Source organism: Sceloporus occidentalis, unplaced genomic scaffold (genome assembly GCF_023333645.1).
Source record: "Sceloporus occidentalis isolate IW3139 unplaced genomic scaffold, rSceOcc1.0.p SCAF_15, whole genome shotgun sequence".
In the NCBI taxonomy this organism is placed as follows: Eukaryota; Metazoa; Chordata; class Lepidosauria; order Squamata; family Phrynosomatidae; genus Sceloporus; species Sceloporus occidentalis.
The window spans coordinates 8,114,186-8,140,460 of NW_028316995.1; the positions used below are offsets into that span (position 1 = coordinate 8,114,186).

General features: G+C 36.4%; 1 protein-coding gene across 2 annotated transcripts; it reads left to right on the forward strand.

Moving 5' to 3' along the window:
* The first annotated feature begins 224 nt into the window (after positions 1–224).
* LOC149303212 (synaptosomal-associated protein 25-like) lies at positions 225–25,448 on the forward strand. 2 transcript variants are annotated; one of them, XM_089481540.1, is made up of 7 exons: positions 225–296; positions 1,786–1,827; positions 5,140–5,188; positions 21,321–21,438; positions 23,988–24,113; positions 24,887–25,031; positions 25,380–25,448. In XM_089481540.1, the coding sequence occupies exons 1-7, from the start codon at positions 225–227 to the stop codon at positions 25,446–25,448; spliced, it is 621 nt and encodes a 206-aa protein (XP_089337666.1). The 2 variants fall into 2 exon arrangements, with proteins under 2 accessions (XP_089337666.1, XP_089337665.1); XM_089481539.1 differs by lacking the exon at positions 21,321–21,438 and adding an exon at positions 21,568–21,685.
* Positions 25,449–26,275: the final 827 nt, after the last annotated feature.

Below are 26,275 nucleotides of genomic sequence, written 5' to 3' on the forward strand. Positions count from 1 at the left end.
TTCTGAATGTGTTCCATTGCTTAAAGAATATGCGTAGCAATCCGATTCTCTCTGTCTCTTGTGATTCGATAAACCAGTGTATAATGTGGATGTTTATTTTTTTGTCTGGTGTGCGTCATCTCAGCTACGTCATTAAATTTTAATGTCTTATATTTGTTGCATTACAGATCTGAGAATACCTGTACACAGTAAACCCCTAATCCCAAAACACACATCAGACCACCATGGCAGAAGATGCTGACATGCGCAATGAGCTGGAAGAAATGCAAAGGCGTGCGGACCAGCTGGCTGATGAGGTGAGCAAAGCAGACAAAGAAGCTTCTTGACACATTCTTGGGTTGCATATGTGGTTAAAGAGACCCCCAGTGCCCCATGCAGCCCCACAAGATTTAAAGTAATTTATCACATTAATGCACTGACCTTTAGGAGATGCTTCATCTCCAGAGCTGCAGAGCATCTCCCCTGTAATTGTCTAATTTCTGCTCCCATTGTGTCTTCTTCAAGTATCCATTCACTGGCATGAAGGAACCATAATGGGAGCATTTTTTGTGTATGTGTACAGGGGCTTTTGTAGACCTCCTGAAATGCCGGGGCAGGTAGGCAGCGAATAAAACACATTTGCACATTGGCATGCAGGAGATATATCTGGTAGAAAGCCCAGTAGCTGAAGGTGAGGACAGAAAACAAATGCATGGGGGGATTCTACTGAATCTATACATGCATTTGCACGTAGGGAAATGTTTAAAGAGACACTCAGTTATTATATGTATTAAAGAGCCCGAAGTGTCCCTTTAACACTAGAGACAAACTGCCATTTACATATTATATTAAATCCCATTTAAAAACATAATGAAACATATATATATACATATATATCAGCCCTTCTTCTTTGTCTCTCAATGTTTCCGTTTCTTAAGCCATAATTTACATACATTCATTTTTCTGCAACATTCTACACATTATATGAGGATGCAGTCATGATGACTACTGTACTTTGTTACTAAGCAGTGTAAAGTAATGTAGTAATATATTTTTAAAGGTGGGATACTAATCCAAGGTACACATTTCATTTACATCTTCTAACATGTCTGTGTACTCAACTCTATATTCTTTGTACCAACATGTAATCACAAAAGATTCAATTCACTGAATTAGCACCAGAAAAAGCATGTAGTAATCCCCCCCCCCCCATGCAATTTACAATCCCACATGTAGTAACCTATTGAAATGCAAGTTGTAATGATTTATATTAGTAAATTATTGGAGTAAGAGAGAAAACAAAAATGGAAATTCTAAACGTATGGGACTAAAAACACGCATGGAGCCTATAATTCCACATATACCTTTGCTGCTGCATTTCAGCAGATCCCTGTTGTAAATGATACATTGCTCCCTAGGGCGTTGTAGCTCTCTAACTTTTTTATTTATGGACAAATTAAGATACAGAACTGAAATAGAGAGCAAAAAATTCCAAACACCAAAAAATCAGGAAGGCTACATCCTGGAAAATCACTCGAGAACCTGAATGCATAAAAATGCAATGTAATAGGTCTATATGACACTGAAGACATATATGATCCATTGCATGCCCACCTTCCTTTATGAGCGCCCCTCACTTTTACTTTGGGGGGGATAACTGTCTTTGAATAAGTAAAACAATAGTATATTTAGCATTATGTCTACGATTTCTATTATATTACTACAATTGTTTGATAAGTTTACTACACTTGACAATATTTGTATTCATAGAAAGATGTTTCTAATGTATAATATTTTGTTTTTCAGTCACTGGAGAGCACCCGCCGAATGCTTCAGTATGTTGAAGGGGTGAGTGATTCCTTACATTATAAAGTTTAATTGTATGCCTTTTTATGTAACTACATTTTTCCTGTATGTGGTGTTAAGCGGTCGATTTCCAGTGTCTTTTATGTAAATTAATAAAATAATGATGTATCAACAATTTTTTTTTTATCCAAAAAATGTCATTATTACGTAAATGAAAATTATGTCAAATAAATGTTCGTATTATAATTAAGCTATTTTTACTTATGAAAAGTAATTTATTAATATATAACATGGGTGAGTTTACAATTTTCCATGTTTCTCCTTTTAAGCATAAGCAATAATAGGTGAAAAGCTTTAAAATGGGCACATACTATATATATACATATATCCTATGAATAAGCACATAATACATGTATGTATATACGTCCTTCTAAAAGATTAAACATAATTTATCTCCGGAAAAATATCATTTACGGCATGCAGACGCTATTAAATTCTATTAACTGAAAAAATATATACGAGGTTCGGGAAATGAATCATAAAATACCTTGTTTATTACGTTATCCTATAATTTAATCTGTTCCTATTCTTGAATGCCTTTACGTAAAAACAAGGATGCTGATTTTATTTCATAATAATAGCCTGTCACCTGGTGGTACCATAGTCATTTGTTGTCCCACAGTTTCACCTGTGGGCTGACTCAAAGCACTATGCAAGCGACTAGAGATTACCTTGAAAATTATGGTTACTGGAAAAACTGCAGCTTGTGGCAAGCTTTTGGAAATCAAAGAACAAGTTCTTACTGTGCCCTAAAATATAAGGGTTAAAAATACCTTTATAGGAAACACAATCAGTAATCTCATTTCTCTGATCTACAATTCTCCTATTTAGTAATTTTGCGCTCAAACCAATCATTTATCAAGTTTCTAGACTATTGCGGCAATAAAGACAACAGGCCCTAAATTGATACAAAAGTATTCCACTCCACGCCAATAACATGCACTAATTGTTCATCCACACATACACATTTAGCACATGGTACTTTGTATGCTCTTACAATGCAAACCTCAGGGCAGCCAATTAAGATTACAGCTCAATTAAGCTAATACTAGCCCTAACAACGTTATTCTACCTTTTTTTTTTTTACTGATCTCCGCTTCTAGGTAAAAGAGTCTCTTACTATTAAACCAAATATCTTTAAAACAATTACTCTGGTTTAAAAAGCAAATTTCTAATCACTTGATTAGTCTTAATCTCACTAACTACAACTGAATTTTATAAATTCTACAAAGCAATTTAGCAAACTAAAGTGTAAAGTACAAAACCAGGTACCTAAAACTAGAAGGCAACATAATGACGCTGTTCTTTCAGTTAAGCTTGTTGCCTCTTAGTAATATAACCCATGTTGAATGTTTTGCTACAGGGCAATCTCAATGTGTATTTCAGTATATTTATTCATTGCCAACCATAGAGTAATTATTTCCTTCTAATGGCAGATCCATAGTAGCCATTATTATAAGCCAAAGGCATTTGCTTTCACATACTGTTTTCTAAATTACATTGCATGTTGACTTTTATAATTTTTCTTGTGGATTGTGCTGTGATTGTTGGTAGTAGTAGTTTCTCAAGAAAACAAACATATTTTTTACTAGGAAAAGTACACACAGTTTGCGTAAATGCACCTTACACATAATGTGCTTTAGGTCAGATTAAATATTCTAATTCCTTGTTACTTGAAGAGGAATAGGAGTGTTTCTTTATGTCAAGTGAATAAGGTTTTTATGATCTGGGGTTTTTTTTTAGGAAGGAAAATCTACTTAGTGTCTTAAAAAAAATCTAAACATAACTATATTAGTAAATAAAAAATAATAAAAAGATCAATTATTGTGCCATTAATTATGTACCCTGACTGATATGCTTCGTATTACATACTCTTTGGTATGGAGACTGTTGTATAGACGTAGATGTGGTAAGGGCATTGTGTAAGCTTTATGTAATATTTCATAAATAAGTGTGTGGTTGTAGAAGAAGAGAGATTTAATATTCCATGTATTTCACATGTAGAATACAAATGGTATAAACCATCAAATTACAACATTTCAATGTATGTGTGAAGGGTAAGTCATTTTCAAACCTTTCTTAAATGCACATTGAAAATGTGATGTTAATATATAAGAATGAACCACTAATAATAAACCACTAATACCTGTTATATTCAGTAAGAATATCAGCCCCAAAGAGACAGTATGTACGGTATACAGTATGTACGGTATAATTGTTTAGAGTATAGGTTCCTCAGACCTTTAGCTTTCTCTTAAGGTCACTCTTGCAAGAAGAAAGATTCCAGAATGTGCTGTATTGATTAGTTGAAGACTAATCATAAGACTTCAAAGAAATGCTCATAACTCGCCTGACATTTTCTGTAATGTGTCCTTTTTTGAGGTGGGCTAAAGATTTGTCCTTGGTATTGACTTACAGAAAAAACGTTTGTGTGCGCAAGGCTTTGAATAGTATAGATTACAGAATATTTATAAACATCCATTATTGAAGGTCAAATTCAGCAGTCAACATGATCTTACATGTCATCCATCACAAAGTCATCTAGGACTATATAAAAGAATATATTAACCACTCATATTTGCCAAGTGTCAGCGTTATAATCTGGATCGGTAACAAATATTCTTTCTGCTGTCCAAGCATACTTTTAATTAATTAGGATATTGGTGCATGAATACTAAGAGTGTAGTAAATTAACAAAAACAGGGCTCATTATCAATTTAATGTATACATCCTGTGCAATAGGACATATATATATTGTTGGCCTATAGCTGTCACATGCTGTCAGTGAGTTAGTACTATCTACTTAATATTTGGGTAAATTCTCTGGGGATATAGATGTTTCTAGTGAATTTATGCATGAATGGGATTGGTAGAAGGATATTTGAAAAGGCGAAGAAGCAAATAAGGTATGCAGTGTTGCCAATGGAAGTAACATGGGTAGACTCGACGCGTGGAATAGTCTTTGATCACAATCCATCATTTAAAAATGAATATCACATATAACTACTAGGACACGAAATACATTCTTTTTGGCATTAATATAGGTCAATTGAAATCAATACAGAAAAATATATATTTGTCTTACTACTTTAAGTGCTTGGAAATGCTATATACATGTTATATAAAATCCCAGGACACAAACACTCAACATATTCATGAAGCACCCAGCAAAATAATGTGAAATGAGTCACCAATAACCCTGTCTATATTTCTTATCTTTTCAATTTTGACTGTACTTTTTACTGATCGTTCTTTCTGTCTCTTTTCTGTTTTTCTATTATTCTGGGGACATAGAGTAAAGATGCTGGTATCAGGACTTTGGTTATGTTGGATGAGCAAGGAGGTAAGTTGAGTTCTCTAGAGTACATATTATGTTATAATGTGTAAGCAACAACAATGTATTTCTATGACTAATTCCTTACTTTAATATGACATAAAAGCAAGATCATGAGACTAATCTCCCACTTTAAATGGTCTCATGTGAAGTCATGAAAATAAAAATATTTTCTGAAAAACCTTATGCTACAATCAATAGCAACCAAAGGGGGGGTTGAACACTGAATCACAAAGTCATTTATCATCCACTACTTTTCATGCAGCGTTATGAGATTTAAAACTCCTACGCGGTTTGTGGTTATAAAAAAGCTAAAAATGTAATTATTTGATTCAGGTGATTCAAAATGCCTGCTTCTGTGTTATTATGTTTTGGGGCTGAATTTGTTTAAAGCCACACTGCTGGATTCTGGGGTTACTATGACTACTGCTGGGCTAGACAAATGTTTTTGGCTTTGCTTCTGAGATTTTTGTTAAAACAACCCATGGAAACTATTTGTAATACACAATTTTAATATATATACAAACAAGTCACAAAACACCTACACATTGTTGGCTTTTTTTCTAACTACATATTGTATAGAAGTATAAAGTGTACCTTCTGATTCTACACTAGTTTGTACATGAAGTCATTGATGTTTTATTATAACATTTTAGAAATGTGTTCTGCCACTTGTAGTCAGGCTGGGTACATCTCTGTGAGGTAACACAAAATTCTGGTTCTCCTCTGCAAGCTGTTTTGAACAAGGTCCTCCCTATGTATGTATTCTTTTTTGATCTGAATGGCTTAAGTGTCTTGTAGAACAAATAAACCAATTTGTGCTCAAAATAAGGACAGTTTAGAGATACCTTGTATATGTTCTGTAATAATATATTGACATCAACTGATTAAGGCCACTTTTTAAGGGGCCAAGAAATCTTGGTGGCCACCTAAGACCTTGGGCCCCATTAGAGGGGTTTGTGTTATGCCTCTGATACATCTATATTTTTTCTTTTTATTTTATTTTTTTTAAGTAATACACATACTGAAAATGTGCTTCTAACTTTAAACATGCATTTAATATTTATTATTATTATTATAGTTAAGTTGAGTAATATAAATAATTATTTATATTAAATGCAAATTATTATTAATATTATCATTACACATATTCCCAGATGTCCTTTGTAAATCCATATTTACTGTCACTTTACAACCATGTCAAATGGTTGGTAGAGTAATGTTATAGTCAATGGGTAACTCTAGCCACGGCTCCATTTCTCTACTGGAGCAAAAACATAAAAAACATAGAACATAAAGCTGACCTACTCACCATACAAAAAAAAACTGTTAAAAATCACATTCGCATGATAGATCCTCGCTAATGCAATGAGAACCTGGTGTCAAGTAATTACTGAACAAGGAGGTTATTTAGTATTTAGTGATCATTCATACATCTAACTTGGTAACGCATATGTACATAATGTATAAAGATCCTTATTGACTGCTTGCAAAATCACAATGCAAACATAATTCAATGGCAGACACACATGTTTCCAGATTTAGGAGTTACAAAGAAATGCTACCATGTGTTGTATTTAGCACCCTTTTCTTTACAGAGCAGTTTGATGGTCTCCTTCCATGCTGGTTAGCCTTTTAGGTGTCAGTGTGGTGGGAAATCCATTGTATTCCCCTCTGTCATTTATTGTAAATGGTAAATACCCTGAAATTGTTAACCTGTATCTGAATCGGTTTGTTATTCACTTCAATCTTTTTGCTCCTCTAGCTTGGTCGGAATTTTAAACACATTTTATTTCAGTCTTTCTGGGCAAAGGCTTCCTTCAACCTTTTACATCTTCACTATGCGTCTGTTTCCACATGTTTCTTGTCCCCGTAGTGTTCCTTCCACTGATCATTAATGGCTACTTTGTGTTTAACACAGACCACGCAATTCCATTTTATAGAAGAAATAACATTTTTATGCAATGGGAGATATATATATATATATATATATATATATATATATATTGTAATTAAATGTGAAAATCTACACACAGTAAATAGATAAGTTACCTAAATGCTGCTTGTAAATAGTCTGTTGGTTATTTTTCTAACATATATAAAAACTACAACATAAAAGAAATTCAACAGTTGTCTATATGTAAGAGTAAATTTTGTCACTGTTTACTATACTTTTTGGAGAATTTTTGGATTTCTAATAAACACAAGGGACAAAAAAAGGAACAACCAGAGGATACAGCTCATTTAAAATATTTCATCTCAGGGAATTTACTGCTACATTTAAATTGTCCCACAGTAGGGAGAGATCTCCAGAACAATAAATTGAACAGTGATCAATGCACAGCCAAATCATACAATGTAAAGGTACATTTTTAACCATTTCAGTTCATAAACAATTGCCCGCAATCATCATTTCACAGCATAAATACTTTCGCATAACATCTAGCTTTGCCCAATAATATAGTAAACTTCATCATGAATTGTGCACACAAAAAATATTTTACAACCAAAAAATCAGTGCCTCAAAGCGACTAATATCTACTGAAAGTAAATATAGATTTTCAGTTTAGCACTTAAATGCAAATAAGAAAAGTCAATTGTTTTTTTGTTGTTGAATTCCAACAACAGAACCTTGTGCAATTTTTTTTTTCCATTAGAAGTAGTTACTACACAATATGTAAAGGACATCTTGCCATCTGGAAGCATAATTACATTACAGAACATAATAGACTAAATTTCCACATCAATATGATCTTGCGAACAAGACACGCCAGCAAATTGCCCCATTTTTTCTTATTTTACAAAGTATGTCATGCATTATGATAACTGCTACATTGACAGCTTACACAAAAATACTTAAAGAAATGTTTGCTTCAATAAGCAACAGAACAGCCACGGGAGATTAAGTTGTAGGACGTGTGCCATACAACAGAGATGTAGCTGCTCAAAAGAGCGTGTAACTTGCAGTAAAAAAAAATTACATTAGAGGAGTATGTGTTTTTATACGACCCAAAAATATGGCGCATGCAAAATAATAGACACAAAATAAATCTTTAAATTGTTAAAACACTCCAAAATCTTGTGCAAAGCCTTCCCAGAAGAGTGGAAGCTGTTATAGCTGCAAACAGGGAGACCAACTACATATAAATGTCTATGTATTTAGAATGCAATGGCACAGTGTTCTACAGCCCTAAAAATCTAAATAATGTGTATAGAAACAGCAAGGAATGTGTAAGGATAGTATTTTGTGCAATTAAATACATTATTCGCACTGCCTTACAAAAATAGCTATAAAAAGTTCACAAATGAAAGCTAACCACACATACACTCTCTCTCGCACTCCCTCATAGTCATGCTGCGCCGCTAACTACATGCTAAAAATCAAATGTACCCCCCTCTGGTCATTTAAAATTCTGGGAGGTATGAGATGTGTTTAGTAACACGATACGAGTTCTGAAGTGCAGGAATATTACCTGAAGACAAACAGTGACAAATCGATTCAATTATTTTTGAGGAACTTGCCCACAAGCTTACACTTCACTGTACAGTATCCGTAGTGGGTGAGAAGGCAGCTGGTTAGAGGAGGGGAGTTTTTGAGGTCATTTCGAAAACTGGGCCAGGAGCTTTGCATTGGTTTGAAGGGGAGAAGGTAAATGTGCAGAACCACCAAAGCAGGCCATAGGCCATAGTAACAGATTTCACACAATGCTGTGTCTAAGGAGATAAACTACTAGAATGTTTAAGCGGAGTTAACTAGCTTCATGCGCAACAAAAATTCCCAGTCATCCATCATTTTTGGCATAATGCTGCCCCAAGAACACACAAAATATGAATAATTGATACATAGAAATTAAAAATAACTAGAAAAGGGTTGACCTTAACCAACCCCATGGCAGGAGCCAGATTGCATCACACATTTAACGAGAGAGAACAGTGTATGCTGCACTAACCCTTACGTACAAAACTGCTGTATCCTGGAAGGACAAAATACAATTCATATGTGTCCCATAGTTGTGAGCAGCTAGTTATATGCTGGCTCAATCTAATAAGGTGCAAGAGACTTTAGGGGTAAAATCACATTAGGGATGCTGGCCTTAGTAGTATGTGGTCTAAATGGGTACGTTGAGAGGCAACCACTGAACGTCTCAAAAGTTCTTTGGAATTTCTATGAACAGAAAAATGGAATCCACAACTGGGCCAGCCTATCACACGTGAAACATTTTTGAGTGACATTTTGGGGTTTGGTAAATCGATAACAGGAACAGCACTAACTTGCTCTTAGTGTGTGGATGATTATTCTACTCCGTATGTTTATTTCTGCCCTTTTGTTAAGTTACTGTCCATCATATATATATATATATATATATATATATAAAAATAATACTCACAGACATATGCAAATGTATATAAAATTATGGTAATGTGTGGTATTTTAAATGTGAATGCAAAGGTCGAATTTGGCTTGTATCAATTTCAGTTCCTATCAAGAGCACCCGGACATTTTTTTACAGCTAGGTTAGCTTCATTGAACCTAATTGTTCAATTACTTTGGTCTAAATTGGCTGCCTAAAGGTTAGCTTTAATGTGCTTTTAATTGAAAATAGGGTTTATTGTGTGGCTTTTGATAGTTATGTGCACTAAACCCATATGCAAGGTTGCACAGTAAGCACTAGCATTAATTCATTTTTTGAATGGAGTCCATGAAGTCTTCTGCAATAAGCAGGTTCATTCGCTGCACTCCTGACCTTCAGATAATATTCAAAGTAAATATCCATTTCAGATGGGAACACATGGACAACATTAAGACATTTAAACACATGCTTTCCTTCATCCATGCAACAAATGTTGGTTGTACACATATTTCCTAAAGGTTGTGTAGCAATCAGTGTATTTTTTCTTATATATGTTTTTATTTCATTTGATGGATCCTGCATGGTTTGAAATAAAAAATAAAATGGTATAATTAGAGCAGGCTGAATCGCAGAATCTTCTGCATGCAGCCAAGAGGCTATTAGAATTAACACAACACGACCACATGCTTGAGAAAGCATGTGTTTCTCCTGCAGCTTGAATTATATCTACCACTCTACATATCTAACACTTAATTCACTTTGCTCGAGATCCTGACCTGCTCAGCATTAGACAGCATTTAAAACACTTGGCAAGAACAGTGCTGAAAAAATCTTTTACAGTGTAACAGTCTATTGACGCTTTCTAGCATGGATAGTGACCCACATTTCTTGCAAGGCTAAAAAATAGCAGCCTAAATTTATTGCTAAACAACCACTCATATAACTCTCAGCCAGTCAATAGCCTTAAAAAAGGTGACATCCATAGGTTCTAGGAGGACCTTTGGAAATGTCAAATTAAAATAACAATGTGCTAAAACTGTAGTCTATACAATTCTTCACTATGACACACAAAAAAAATAACCCAGCACATGGGATTCCTTGTCCAAAAATGAACATGAAAATACCAGAAGATATTTTTGACGTTGGTCTTTGGTTATGTAGCCACAGACGTGTGAAAAACATACACTGCATCTTCTTCAATGTGCTATTCTACCTTCTCTGATGAATTTGGTGCTTTTATAACTTAATGTGGCATTGTTAACACAATTTGTATTACTACTGAATGCCCAAACTCATCTCATTCATAATTTAATGAACATGTGACCAAAGACGACACTGTTACCATCATCATGGGACCAATAAGTAGCACCTTAGAACCTGTTTCAGTGTTATTTGTGTTTGATCAAATGTTCAGATCTGCTAAGGTTTATTTTATTAACATACCAGAAAGCACAACTAATTATTTTTTTTCGTTAATGAATGTGGATCAGTGCATTTAAAAATCATTTTCCTTTAAATATTTAATTGCTTAAAGTGTACTTTCGCTTGCTTGAGACAAAATGGAAGCATAAAACTATAGGTATCCAATGCAGTCCTAAGAAAATCAATACAGGCCCACAGGCCCAACGACCTACAGCAATTATCTGTGTATCTGTTTCAGTGTGGTAGCAACGGAGGTAAAACAAGAGAGGCAAGGGATAAACGTACTATTTTTCATATTATGGCATAATTCAAAATGCCAATACTATCCATCTATTAATAGTTTGTAGAGGGAACAATGCTTTAAATCTTAGAGGAATTATCGACGCAGCAAAACATGGAGACTTTAACAACAACTTTAACATGCGATCAATGTTTTTATAGGGGGAGAGCCATTATCACTGAACCTAAACCCAGTGAGACAGTGACAGAAAATACATTTATTTATAGAGCGCCAGAACATTAAGTAGATTTTTTACAATAGGGACACATTGTAAATAATTATCGCTAAAACATTAACATAAGACATACTGGTACAGAAGGAATACAGGGCCCTTCTCTTCCATGCTTACAATGTATTAGAAGTAAGGCCTAACAGATGACAAGCCGGCCCTGGCACTTTAAGGCCAGCGGCCGCCTGTTCATGTCATACGCAGCCGCAGGCAATGTTTTTCTGCTCACGTTTTTTTGCATGCAACCAGTCATATGCACCAAAAGAAGAGACAGATCAGACAACTGTTGGCCGCTGTCTGCCCAGTATGTCAGATGGCCAGTCCAGACTAGGAGATTGAAAGGCAATGAGACAGGAGAACCCAGAGCACACCATCCAGTCCTGTCCAACACATATTGGCCATCAGGGACTACACAGAATATCTGAAAACGGAACAGAGAATCGATCCATGTCAGCGCTATCTGCAGTAGGAACTCTAGACATTCTGGTAGCTATTAGTGGAACGGAAGTAAAACACAAAATAAGCCTTGAGAAACAAACAAAATAAGATTTATGGCATTTGCTTTAAACCCCTGGCATCATAGACTTCACCTATAGATTTGTGGCTCATGTAAAGCCTTATGTTGTGCCTGCTCTTTTAAAACTATTAATTCCATAAGCCAGTTAAAAAGCAATGTTCATGTATGAATTATCACTTGCCCTTTGCGAGGCGTGGTTAATCATTTACTGTTTCTTCTGCCGTCTACTAAATGTAATTGGATTTATTAATCCCCTTGAGTTTAATTTACCACAAGCAATTTGATGTAATAAATCATGAAAGAGCCATTGTACTCAAATCTGTAATGAGACACAATGTGAATGGCAGATTAATGTAGCCCTTTCCCAACCCTTGGGTTTTTTCTTTGTTTTAATATCTTTATCCTATTTTCCACATATTGTTATTTATTGATTTATAGAGCACCATCATATTCTATGACATGCATTTGTATCACATTCATGTTTTCTTGATAACCATTTTCCGGTTAAATATAGAGTAGCTTAACTTTCTGAACATATATTAAACATTGTATATATGTTTTAGAGGGAGGTACTGATACAGGGGTGTGTGTGCTGTAGTGTTTCAGCCATACAATAGTTCTAGGTTGTACTAAGGATAGTGCTAAGGATAAGCATGGTAGGTCGGAAGTCTACCATTACAATTGGCAGTGTTCCTAACAATACATCTCTCTCTCTTTCTCTCTCTCTCTCCTCTATCTCTCCTCTCTCTTCCTCTATATATACATATAAATGTACTCTTCCCCATTCTGCCAGGTATTGGCTCCAGGCCACAATAGCTCTGCCAGCATCTGATGGTTAATTGCCGCATATAAAGGGGGTACTTGGCCTTTTATTTTGGTGGCCAAAACAGTATTATTCATTTTGCCTATTACGCTAAAAAATCAGTTTACGTTGTGTGACAATTCCAACCGCTGCATTAGCTTTCATATTGTTCTGTCGGGATGACTAATATTTTTTTACAACAGTCTGTGTTTGAAAGGCAAAGCTACCCAGAGACTTAAATTTATTCTGAGCTCATACGAAGAAGAGGAAAACAGCACTGCATGTTTCCACATTTTGTTTCCTCTGAATAAAATGGCCGACAGCTTACTGTACAGAGAAAACCAAGAACTGTGCGCTTTTCTAAATACAGATTCAAATTTCCTTTTCTTCCTTCCATTTCAAATGTGAACAGCTTTAAGAACATTGCAGTTTTTAAGTCTCCCATTTTGTGTTTCTATTTAAAATAAAAATACTAAAATACTAAATCTGACAGCTTTTGAAGATATAAAACTACACAATTAAATCTTCATTCTACAGCATTTATATAAGAAGAATAAATTACATTTATTTTTGCAGTGGTAAGCAGAAGTCGACCTAAAAGACAATTGTCTGGATAAGACATGTTTTTTGAGTTGCTTCTTGAGACAGGCTGATGCCGACAAAATTATTTCAATACCTGCAATATTTTACTGATTTACACGCATAGAGTATTAAATATATGTGTTATTTATATCTACCAACATCTAACATTTTGATCAAGTTCCTAGTGCCTAGAAATGTCTGGATTGCACAGAAAATATGATCGGGAACCTGTTAAGAATATTTTAATGTCTTTCCCTTGATAAAACACAAATTGTACTGGAATCCATTCCTTGGAAGAATGACCTGTTGTCTACATCAGTGTCCAACATCACAATAGGTTTTTACATATATTTTTTACATGGGAGAGTTACATTTTTACATATATAGCTGATGTAGTTTTGTGTCATGATCACACTAGGAATGCTATATACAAGCTGACCCCAAAGTGCTGCTTAGTAACCCTTTAGTGGCCGTTACAAGCAGTTTATTGTAGTGGTGGTAGCCAAATGGTTCCAATAACCCTCCACCAGAAGTGGTGGAGTCTAATACAGTGAGTGAGTTTAAACATGCATTGGATAGGCATACGGCTATCTTGAATCTAAGACAAGACCGAGAAATGATTAAGGGTTGAATGTTTGCATCAGAAACAAATGAGCAGACTGGATATGCCCATCAGTTTTTATTCGGCAACATCTTTATCTTTATTAAGTAAAAAATAACTTTATTTGGTAGAGGACTGATATATTGTGAATTATTTCACTTGTGTTCAAAATGGAATTTCAACATATCACTGAGGAAAGCTCTGGTTGAGATGCTCAGGTATCATTAAATTAGAAAAAAAACATGAAAGAGCCATCTCCAGAAATTTGCCCAATCAACAGAAGACAGAAGTTGATATAAAAACACTGAAGTTTAGGTCAAACTCTGAGAGTTCCTTATTTCAGTTTTATAAACTTATATTAACGTGTGTGAGGTTTAATCGAGACCGTCAGACAGGGGAGGGCTGGCAGCCTAAGGCCTGGGGGGCAAGTCAAGTGAAGTGGCCCGTTGTGCCACGAATCGCATACGGCTGCTGGGTGCTGATGCTGGTGGCCGGCGCTACTTTAATACTTTTTTGTTTAATTTAATAGCCGATCGGGCTTGCCATATTAAATTTTTTTTTAAAAGTATTAAAGTAGCGCCGGCCGGTGGCATCAGCACCCAGCGGCCGTTAAGATAAGCCCCTGCCGTCAGATAAGCACAGTCAGATTTTGGTTGTCTCTCCACCTCTTTTCAATTTCTTATCGAGATTTTCTACAAAGATGTCACTAATGACTATGTAACTCAACATATTTAATTATGGGAAATGTGATTCATAACAGATGTTTTGCATGTGCACCTAACAACAAATATGTCACTAAGTGATTATGATCGCTCCATGAAAGTCAGTCGCAGTGACAGCAATAGTATTTCTAAGAAAATACATGTCATAGTCATTTAAGAATAAATGGTAACTAATTTAATGATATTTTTAGTAAGTGATGTGTTTCAATTTAAAATACGGCATACGTGTCTTATTTGTTAAACACGTCTTACTAATGATGAATCTGTCATAACAGCAGGACATCATCAGATTTTGAGTACGTGTGTCTGGCTGAATCTGCTCATTAAATACAGAGTATTCTATCAAACAGAAAGCTGAGTCCTCCATATTGTCAAATAATCAATTGAATATTACCTTCGTTATGCTATATAAATAACATAATTACAAAAATGGCTTAATACCGTATTTGCTCGATTATAAGACGACCCTGATTATAAGACGACCCCCCAAAATCTGAATATTAACTTAGGAAAAAAAGAAAAAGCCTGAATATAAGACGACCCTAAAGGAAAAAAGTTTTACCAGTAAATGTTAATTCATGTAAACTATTTTTTTTAATAAAAGCTATGATTGAGAAAAATATTTTTTTTGTTTTTATTTCTTGTATTTTCCAACCTGTCCCCCAGTTACGCACATCTGCCCCCAGGCTTGCCACTCCAATATGGCACTGTGGCCCATGATATGCCTTTTAACCCTCTATATGCCACTGTGCCCCATGGTATGCCTTTTGACCCCCTATGTGCCACTCTGCCTCCAGAAATGCCTTATACCCCTATATGCCACTCTGCCTCCAGAAATGCCTTATACCCCTATATCCCATTCTGGCATTTAGGGGGTTAAAATGCATATTATGGGGCAGAGTGGCATATAGGGAGGTATAAGGCATTTCAGGAGGCAGAGTGGCATTAAGGGAGTTAAAAGGCATTGTATAGAGCACTCTGCCTCCAGAAATGCCTTATACCCCTATATGCCACTCTGGCATTTAGGGGGTTAAAATGCATATTATGGGGCAGAGTGGCATATAGGTGTATAAGGCATTTCAGGAGGCAGAGTGCTCTATTAAATGCCCCCTTAACGCCACTCCAGAAATGCCCTATGCCCCCATTTAACACACACACACACACACACCCTATACCCCCATTTAACTAACACACACACACACACACACTCTCCCCTCCCCTCCCCTCTCAGCCCTCTCTTACCGGTGCTTCCAGCCGGGGCAGCGGGTTGACGTCGCCTTCTGCTGCAGCCGGAAGGAGGTGGAGTTGGCAGCGGGGGTTTGTATCCGTCCGTCGCGTATACTTTCCCCGGCTGTCAGAGATCAGAGTTCCCCGCACCGGTGCGGGGAACTCTGATCTCTGACAGTCGGGGAAGGTTTGCGCGACGGACGCAGACAACCCCCGCTGCTAGCCACACCTCCTTCCGGCTGCAGCGGACGTTGTCTACGCGGATCGCGTAGACGTCAACCCGCTGCCCCGGCAATACAGCAGGAAGCACCGGTAAGTGTGTATGATGGGGGGGGGGGGGTGAGACAGGAGGATCCAGGTCCCCTGCAGCGGTGCGGGGGATCTGGATCTTAGTCTCCTAATCAGACTCTATTTGAGGTCTGATTAGAAGACGACCCCGATTAGAAGACGAGGGGTATTTTTCAGAGCATTTGCTCTGAAAAAAACCTCGTCTTATAATCGAGCAAATACGGTATTTTTTGGAAAATAAAGAAGAAAAAAAAGTATTGTACTAAAATTAATTTAATTTAATAAACACAATAACCTTCAGTAAAACTACATGATTTCAAAATAAATATCTGAATGAGGGACATGCCATAAATGCCAGGATCAATAGCTGATTCGGAGAATACCGTGCTACAGAGTCCTGGAAAAGATGTGTTCTGTTTTGAAAACCATGAAAAAGATAAGAAATATTTTAGCAAAAAAATCTTTAATTATCTTTAACATAAATCTTTAAATGCATAGGCCAAGAATGAATGTATAAAAGAAACATTACACCGCCCACCCCCAGAATTTTATATCGAAACATACAAATTGATGGCAGAGAGGAACTATTTGGCTTAATTTGTCTACCCATTTTTCCTTGTGTATATCTCCAATACAAATCATACATACAGGTATACCTACTATATTTACATTTTTTTAACAGTACCTATTATTTCAAAACTATGAAGTGTGGCCCACTTACACAATATCTAACTATTAATTGTAACCACACTTAACTGTACAATTTCTGTATTTAAGACTTTAGCAATAATAAAATAACTCAGCATTTTAGATAAACACCTGTAGTATACATCGTCCTGGTGTATTTATAGAAACATAGAAACATAGAAAGTGACGGCAGATAAGAACCAGTAGGCCCATTCCCATGCTTGCTTAAATGACTTTACTGTATTAACATCTACCACTTCTGCTGGAAGGCTATTCCATGCGTCCTCTACCCTTTCCGTAAAGTAATATTTTCTGATGTTACCATTAAACCTTTGCCCCTCTAGTTTATGGTTGTGTCCTCTTGTTGTGGTAGTATTTCTCCTTTTAACCCCTTAAGGACCGGGCTCATTTTTCGTTTTGTACCCTGTGGGACCGAGGCTGTTTTGACACTTTTGTGGTGCTTGTGTTCAGCTGTAATTTTCTCCTCACCCATTTAGTGTACCCACATAAGTTATATATTGTTTTTTTCAGGACAAGATGGGCTTTCTTCAGATACCATTATTTTGATCGTATCATCTTATTTACTATAAAAAAAATAAAAAAAACGGTGCAAAATTGAACAAAAAAAACACATTTTATGACTTTTATTTGAAAAATCTTTTACTCACCTAAAAAAGCAAGTAAAAAAACTAGCTAAATAGATTCTACTACTTGTCCTGAGTTTAGAAATACCCAATGTTTTTATGTTTTTTTGCTGTTTTTTGTAAGTTATAGGGCAATAAGTACAAGCAGCGTTTTATGATTTCCAAATCTTTTTTAACAAATCTGGTCAGTCTGCCTCCATCTCCTCTTTGGAACATCTTTGAAGCCGGTTAACTCAATTTAACCCATTCAAACCATATATTTTTGAAAACTAGACACCCCAGGGTATTCCAAATGCTGTTATTTTAACCCTTTCCATGCACCAATTATACAACTACACTTTGTCAAACTTTGTAATAGTAATTTTTTTTCTTTTTTTTTCCACACAAATTGTACTTTAGTTATAGATATACAGGTGCTGGTATATGTCACTGTCAAACAACACCCCAATATGTGTTCAGCAACATCTCCTGAGTACAGCGATACCCCACATGCATGGGTTTGTCAGATTGTTTGGCTGGTAAAAGGCTACTTTTGGGGCATGCGTAATTCAGGTGGTCATTTGGTCATTGTGCCTCCCTCTCCTCTTTGGAATATCTTTGAAGCCGGTTAACTCAATTTAACCCATTCAAACCATATATTTTTGAAAACTAGACACCCCAGGGTATTCCAAATGCTGTTATTTTAACCCTTTCCATGCACCAATTATAGAACTACACTTTGTCAAACTTTGTAATAGTAATTTTTTTTATTTTTTTTTCACACAAATTGTACTTTAGTTATAGATATACAGGTCCTGGTATATGCCACTGTCAAACAACATGCCAATGTGTGTTCAGGAACATCTCCTGAGTGCAGTGATACCCGACATGCATGGGTTTGTCGGGTTGTTTCAGATTTAAAATGCCACATTTGGGAAGTGCGCTTTTTTTCTCCATTTTGGTCAGTCTGTACCTATGCCCTATCTTTGAGCTAGGCCACTCCAATTTACCCCATCAGCCATTTTTTTTATATATTAGACACCCCTTGGGTATTTGAAGTGCTTTTATTTTAACTCTTTGTTGAGATTTTTGAGAAATTTTAGCACTTGCTCAAAATAATAAACTTTATTTTTTAATTTAATTTTATTTTTTTAATACTTTTTTTATATTTTTTTTTACACATTTTGCTGGTACTGGATGGTTCATCTAGTGACATCACTGCATAATTATTTTTAAATGTTAGCACATTTTTTTTAAATTTTTTTTTCCATTTTTTATTTATTTTATTTTTTTTTAATATTTTACTAATCACATAGTGATTAGAAAGCTGGGCTCCATTGACTTGCATGGTTGAATGCAGTACCTGTATTCAACCAGCAAGTGGAGCCAGTTCTCTAGAGGGTCTGGAGACCCTCTAGCGAACTTTTTCGTCTTTATTGTTTTATTTCCCGGGCCGCCGCCATCTTGCTTGATGGCGAAGATCACCGGCAGCGGCGGCTGTGACCGCTCTCCGGAGCGGTCACAGCCCACCCAGAGGTAAGTGTTTGGTGTCGCTGGATGCCTCCTGATCGAGGCATTCCAGCGACACCATTTAAGTTTAGGAGGCGATCGTTGATCGCCTCCTAAACGCTTTTAAAACGGGCGTCCGCCGCCATACAATGTATGGCGGCTGTTGACGCCCCGGGGAGGGGCCAGACATGGCCCCCGATGCCGATCTCGGCCTTGCTGAATGCCTCGACATCGAGGCATTGCAGCAAGGCCGTTTAAGCGAAGAAAGTGATCCTTGATCACTTTCTAAGCTTATTTAATTTTTTGACGGTTCAGGACCGTCAAAGGTCATTTAGTGACCTTCTTGTTATGACGGTCCTGAACCGGCAAAGGTCGCGAAGGGGTTAAATAAACTCTCTTCCTTTACCTTGTTGATTCCCTTTAAGTATTTAAATGTTTCTATCATATCCCCCCTGTCCCGTCTTTTTTCCAGGCTATATAGGTTAAGATCCTTTAACCTGTCCTGGTAAGGTTTATCTTGTAATCCATGAACCATTTTAGTAGCCCTTCTCTGCACTTTCTCCAACATTTCTATATCCTTCTGGAGATACGGTCTCCAGTACTGTACACAACACTCCAAGTGAGGTCTCACCAGTGATCTGTACAACGGCATGAGCTCTTCCCTCTTTCTACTGCTAATACCTCTCCATATACAACCAAGCATTCTGCTAGCATTACCTGCTGCTCTACTGCATTGTCTGCCTACCTTTAAATCCTCAGAAATAATTACTCCTAAATCCCTTTCCTCACACGTTGAGGTTAGGACAGTATCAAATATTCTATACTCTGTCCTTGGGTTTTTATGCCCCAGGTGCATTACTTGGCATTTATCTACATTAAATGCCAATTGCCACAGCTCTGACCATTTTTCCAGTTTAACTAGATCGTTTGCCATTTGGCTTCTTCCTCCAGGAACATCAACCCTGTTGCTAATTTTTGTGTCGTCAGCAAATAGACATACCTTTCCATCAAGACCATCTGCAATATCACTAATAAAAATATTAAAGAGAATGGGTCAAAGTACAGATCCCTGAGGTATCCCACTGGTAACAAGACCTTGTTCTGAATATACGCCATTCACTACAACCCTCTGTTGTCTGTCACTCAGCCACTCCTTAATCCATTCAACAACATTGGGATCTAAACCCAGAGATTGCAGTTTATTTATGTCTTCTATGTGGGACAGTGTCAAAGGCCTTACTGAAATCCAGATACACAATGTCTACTGCACCACCTCGATCAATTTGAAGAGGACTTCTTGTGCATAGTGCATAGTGCAGGGATATGACTTCATATACCCAGTGTTTTTCATTACTTCATACAGAAACAATACTATTCAAGCATTCGTAGTACAACTGGGCCAATTTCAAGAGAAATCTAGCCCACCAACTGGTCTATTGTTAGGCACATCTGGTGACGCTACTGCCCCCAGTTATGGGAAGTCGGCCGAGCCCAGACTACACCATTGCTTATAAGCATCTTTCTCTTTTGCTGCCCTTGACTTGATCTGTTGGTATTAAATATGGTCAGAATATCCCCATCTAATTCGGTTTTCTTGGCAAGTAATTTTGATTGTTACGATTACATAGGTTTCTTAAGGAATTAGGAATCTGGTAGATAATAAAAAGTCCAGTTGTCTGATAAGTCGGGTTTCTTGTACTGGCAGGATATATATTCTTACCCAATTATTTTCATAACATGCATAACTGGTAATATGTTTTAGTGTTGTATGGTGCAAAATAAAGAATAATAATTTGGTAAATGACCCCATAACAAAAATAGTAAAACACTCCTAAAATATACATCAATCTCATTTCTAGTTACAGGCATAAACATTGCCAGAAAGGATTAACATTTCTCTCTTGCAGGATTTTTTCTTTATTTAGAAATATTGAACTGATATGATCCACCAGCACCTACACACAGAACCTCTGAACCTCTGGATGTTGTGGAGTCCATGTCAATAAACTGTGTTTTTGAATGACCATTTCTGGATTGAAATAATGTTTCCATGCCGTTACATGTGTTAAAAAAACAAAAGTATTAATGCTCATGTTATCATTTTTTCAATCATTTTACTTCTTTGTAAACATTTGTTTTCATTAAAAGACATCTAAGACCAGCGTCTTCTCAACACCAATGCATCCCTTCCTGTAATGCATTGAAATACCATAATAATTCCACGTACCTAGTCCTATTTCATATTCTGTTCAAGACAAAATAAAATTCATTCCACACTGTCATCCCTTTGTCCTGACCAGAACAACTTGATCGTGTTGAAGATGGCTTGAACCATATCAACCAAGACATGAAGGAGGCCGAGAAAAATTTAAAAGATTTAGGGAAATGCTGTGGCCTTTTCATATGTCCTTGTAACAAGTAGGTACTGGGTACCGACTCTGTAATGTCCAGTTTTTGTCACAGTGAATGTCTTAAGTTTTTGTCTTTCTTCTTTGTCCTTTTCCATCTGCTTCATTCTGTGGGGATATAATGCTTGTATTTAATCAGAACAACTGGAGCGCATCGAGGAGGGAATGGAACAAATCAATAAGGATATGAAAGAAGCAGAAAAGAATTTGACGGACCTAGGAAAATTCTGTGGTCTATGTGTCTGTCCATGTAACAAGTAGGTGCTGCCTGCCTGCCTAAATCTTTGAGAACCAGAGGCTTATTTAAGCCATGCAAAGATCATCCCTGCTAGACACATGGGATGAGCATGCAGCATGCAGAGAGATTGATACTGGTGATATCTCATCCATCTCATAGACTAGACTATCGAGTGGAAATTCTGCGTGTTAAAATCAGGCATTCTGCAGTGTCGATTACACTGCGTTCCCCCAGTAAACAAATAATTCAACATTTCTTTTAATGTGCACGGTAAAAAAAAACAAAAAAAAAACTGATTAGAAATTTGAAGTAGCGAAGCTAAAATTCATTATTTGCTGTACATTTTAGCTAACAGGACACTTCACAAACAATATCAAAAACTAGGTTAAATCCTATGCAACTTTGATTTATATACGTGCACTGACAGAAATGTTGAACTCTGATCTTTTGCATAATAATCAATCAACCCCTCCCCCAAATTCCAATAGGTCTTTATTAAATTACAAAATAGTTTCATTAATTTTCACGAGCAGTGAAATATAATAGATCTAATTACATGACTAATTCTGTGCATTTAACAATCAATGAATAGACTAAGCTGTAACCTGATGATAATCATCAAATTATCAAAAAGCTATATTCCATCACCCTTCACACTCTCTATCCATTATAGTACATAAGTTATTTTATTGTATTATTTAATGTTTTAATCACTAAGTCAGCATGGGGTTGGAGAAAGTATCCAGCAGCCATTGGCACATACCTAAAAACAATCTAGTATTATCTAGTAGTATGTTACGCTTAGTCTATTCAGTCTGAAATGCCAGTTAGAGATAGTTTTTGGCATGTAATGGGGATTTGTACAGCGATATAACTAACAGGTTATGTGCAGCATGGTGGGGGAATATATCTTGGGGGTTTTTTTTACAGGAGAAAGTCTAAGACCTCTTTGTATATAAGTTACGCCCAAGCTTTAACCAGCAGCGTAATTGCAAAACCCACTAAACTGGGCTGCCACCTTATTATGTAGGAGGACTATGGATTACTTAGACCAAGACTGGAGAGAAGCAGGCGTCAATAGCTACATTAATTGTTATTATGTGGCTATTATTTTTGGCCAGTAAATGTGCAAATGTACAGTCAAGATTAACAGGTCCACATCTGAACTCTGTATAACGACATGTAAGACGTTCATAATAGCCGTTAATGACACAGCGGCATTTTTGCCGGTTGCTGTTGCCTAGTCAGTCTTCATGCCACAACAGAAGAATCCTTTACTATGATGGTTATTGTGGGTTACGGTGAGGCATAAAGAAAAGATTAAATAGGGATCATGATCAAATTAATAGAATAACATCCCAGATAATGCTGTACATTTTAACATCTGCCACTGCAGGCATGCCTAGATTTTAATGTTTCTTGCTATGGCAACTCAGTCAAAAATGGCTCTGCAATGGCTTGGTTGAATGCCAAAGAAGCAGCCTTCGCTTTTGTTACGTGGGGCTTCTTAGGAGATCCACTTTTGACTGGCTTGGGCTCTTCTGTGACAGCTGTTACTTATGGTGCATTAACTAGTGAACCAGTGGAGCAGTCGTGTTTAGTGAAAGTGCCTCACCCCTTTTCATGCCAGCAGCTAGTGCATGAACAAGGTGAATGGGATTATTTGGCATCAATGCTAGAATGCTTGTATTATTTGCTCTCGCATTCATTCCACTTTGGCTGTTCTACTTTGTGTCTGTGTTGACAAAGGTTTGTACATCAACTCTCGATGTATGGCTACTGTTTTCAAGTACCGATATATTATCACAAAATTTGAAATTAAGAACATAGGAGCCCTGGCTGCTTCTTACATTTTTACTGCAGGAAACAATTGACTACATAAGTCTATGTGCTATGCAACTTGAACAGTAATGCACTGTTGCAAAGCGCTGATAGAATGTAGCCGGAGTGACATATCACACTGATGGGGGCATGTTAATGTGATGTGATGTACACACTAAATGTGGCAGTTACGTTCTATGTGTGTCTGCCGGTATGTTTATTTTCCTTTTTTTTTTCTGTGTGTTCCATGTAATCAAAAATACTTGTTGTTTTCAAAATGTAACTAAAAGAAAAACTTAAATAAATTAAAAGTAATTACCTTAGGGTTGCAAAGTTCAAAAAGGCAGCTCATTATAATTAGATTGGGTTCATGATATATCGGTATACCACAACATCCTTGTTAAAAGCTCATTTGCCTGATTCAGCTCTTACCATGATTTCCATGGAGAATGTTTGCTAAAGACCATCTGTGTTGTGTTGTTAACAATGTTTTTTGATAGGCTTAAATCAAGTGATGCTTACAAAAAGGCTTGGGGCAATAATCAAGATGGCGTTGTAGCAAGTCAGCCTGCACGTGTTGTCGATGAACGTGAGCAAATGGCCATTAGTGGTGGCTTTGTCCGTAGGTGAGTAATGACCAGAACATACTTGTGATTTCCTTGTATGCCAAAACACAAATATAGGGCCTTTGATTGTGACCTTCATCTATTGTTGGACATCAACTAAACAATCCTCAAGCAAGCGGGTGGCTTTCTCATGTTAACTGAGCTTTTGATGTTGAGGGATATGCATAAAATATAAGGAAAATGTTCTCTCTAGTATTATATGGCCCTACAGCCCAATTCTATTGGTCTGGTGAATCTTAATTTGGGACAACATGTCTGTCATACTTTGAATGTATATTTGATATCATGAGCCCCTCATCCCCCTTTAGTTAGAAGGAAGCACTATATGCTTAACATGGCTCAGCATTATCCTATCTATAAGGCCAACAGAGGGTGTTAGAGTAAATTTAGTATGCTGATTATCCCTAAAAAAACCTTGATATTTATATAATGTCATCCACCATGGAGGCATTACCAATTGCTTGTTCTATATGATTACAGAATAAAGACATTATTCATGATCAGGTTATTTGCATTGTATAAAAGCATCCTGAAACATTTGTCTTAGGGGACCATAGAAAGTGCATTCTAATTATATGTTTTGCAGTTGATATTGTTTATTGATTTGTCTGATACCTTAGTTCCTCTCCAGTCTAAGTTTATTGGAAAAGTTTACACTCTCATAGATTACCTTCTGTTACAAATTATGTTCTGTCAACATTATAGGGAATATATATTTTCAGTTTCCTACTCATTGCCTGGACCTTAATCACTCGCTGTTCTGTTCTCCTCAGGGTAACAAATGATGCTCGAGAAACAGAAATGGATGAGAATCTGGATCAAGTCAATAGCATTATTGGAAATCTTCGTCACATGGCTCTTGACATGGGCAATGAGATTGACACGCAAAATCGCCAGATTGACAGGATCATGGAGAAGGTATGGGAGCATTTTTCCGGAAAAGGGATTGGACGTTTTGATATTGTTCTAAGGGTTATTATAATAAACTGTTTCTAGGAAGGGAACCAGGCAACGTATCTCATTGAAAAGAGTCCCATGTTTTTAGAGCACAGTTAATAAGCTATGATCCATGTTTTACCCAGGGAAAAGCAAGAAAGCAGTTGTAAACATTGGCAATAGTACTACAACACACTGGGACGTGTCTTCATGGGCTATATGCCACTATTGTGTTTAGTCCCTGTCCTAAAAAATAGATGTAAGATGCTTCCGAGTGAAAGAGCTGGACAACAACTGGGTAATATTTCTTTCCTTCTGTTTTTTAACCAGGCTGATTCCAACAAAGCCAGGATTGATGAAGCCAATCAACGCGCTACAAAGATGCTGGGCAGTGGTTAGAGGACACAAAGTATATTTGAAACCCCAAGCTGTCCCACCAGACAGTACTTTCATGCTTTTATCATGGTATTTCAATACTAGGTTTGCACACATGCACATATCAGCCCCCAATGTAAATGTTGTCCTGTGTAGTATGTCAGCTTTCCAAAAATTATACTTATTTCTTTTCTAGATATCTTCCTTTCCAAAGGTTGTATATATATATATATATATATATATATATATATATATAGTGATAAAGCTCACTATTACATTTTTTATTTTTTTTTAATGATGTTTGCTGAATGACAACAATGTAGGAATGTTAAACGTGCTGTTGTCCTTAAACTATACAGTATTGTTCTTGTAAAACTGTGACATTCCACAGAGCTACTGCCATCTTTTTATTTTGACGTCATAAATAATAATGCTGTTGAACTTGCTGTCATCGGTTCTCAATGGCTTCCGTTTGTTATGATTTCATGAATAGAACGTGGAACTATATAACTATAATAAGCATTGCAACACAAGTGATGTGAGTTATGCAGTTATGCATGAAAATAATAGACATTTAGATGCCTACAAAAAAGATCTCTCCGTGGCAGTAGCACATCTAAAAATAGCATGCTGAGTATTTAAACAATGTCGGGACTATGTTATACCAGCAAGTTTTGCAGTAGTGCCACCTTTCTGTCGATATTTATCTTCATATTTATACATGATCATGCTTTTTATTGTTTGGAAAAGAAAGACTTGGCACATGTTCCCAGCAGAAATGTGCTTTTTTTTTTTAATATGTATATTTTTTTGCTGGTAATATATATAATACTAAAACTAAAGGTTGTAAT

Coding starts and splice junctions, on each gene's coding strand:
- LOC149303212 (XM_089481540.1), top strand. CDS start 225: ATGGCAGAAGATGCTGACATGCGCAATGAGCTGGAAGAAATGCAAAGG. Junction 297..1,785: donor CGGACCAGCTGGCTGATGAG/GTGAGCAAAGCA, acceptor TTTGTTTTTCAG/TCACTGGAGAGCACCCGCCG. Junction 24,114..24,886: donor AGTGGTGGCTTTGTCCGTAG/GTGAGTAATGAC, acceptor TGTTCTCCTCAG/GGTAACAAATGATGCTCGAG.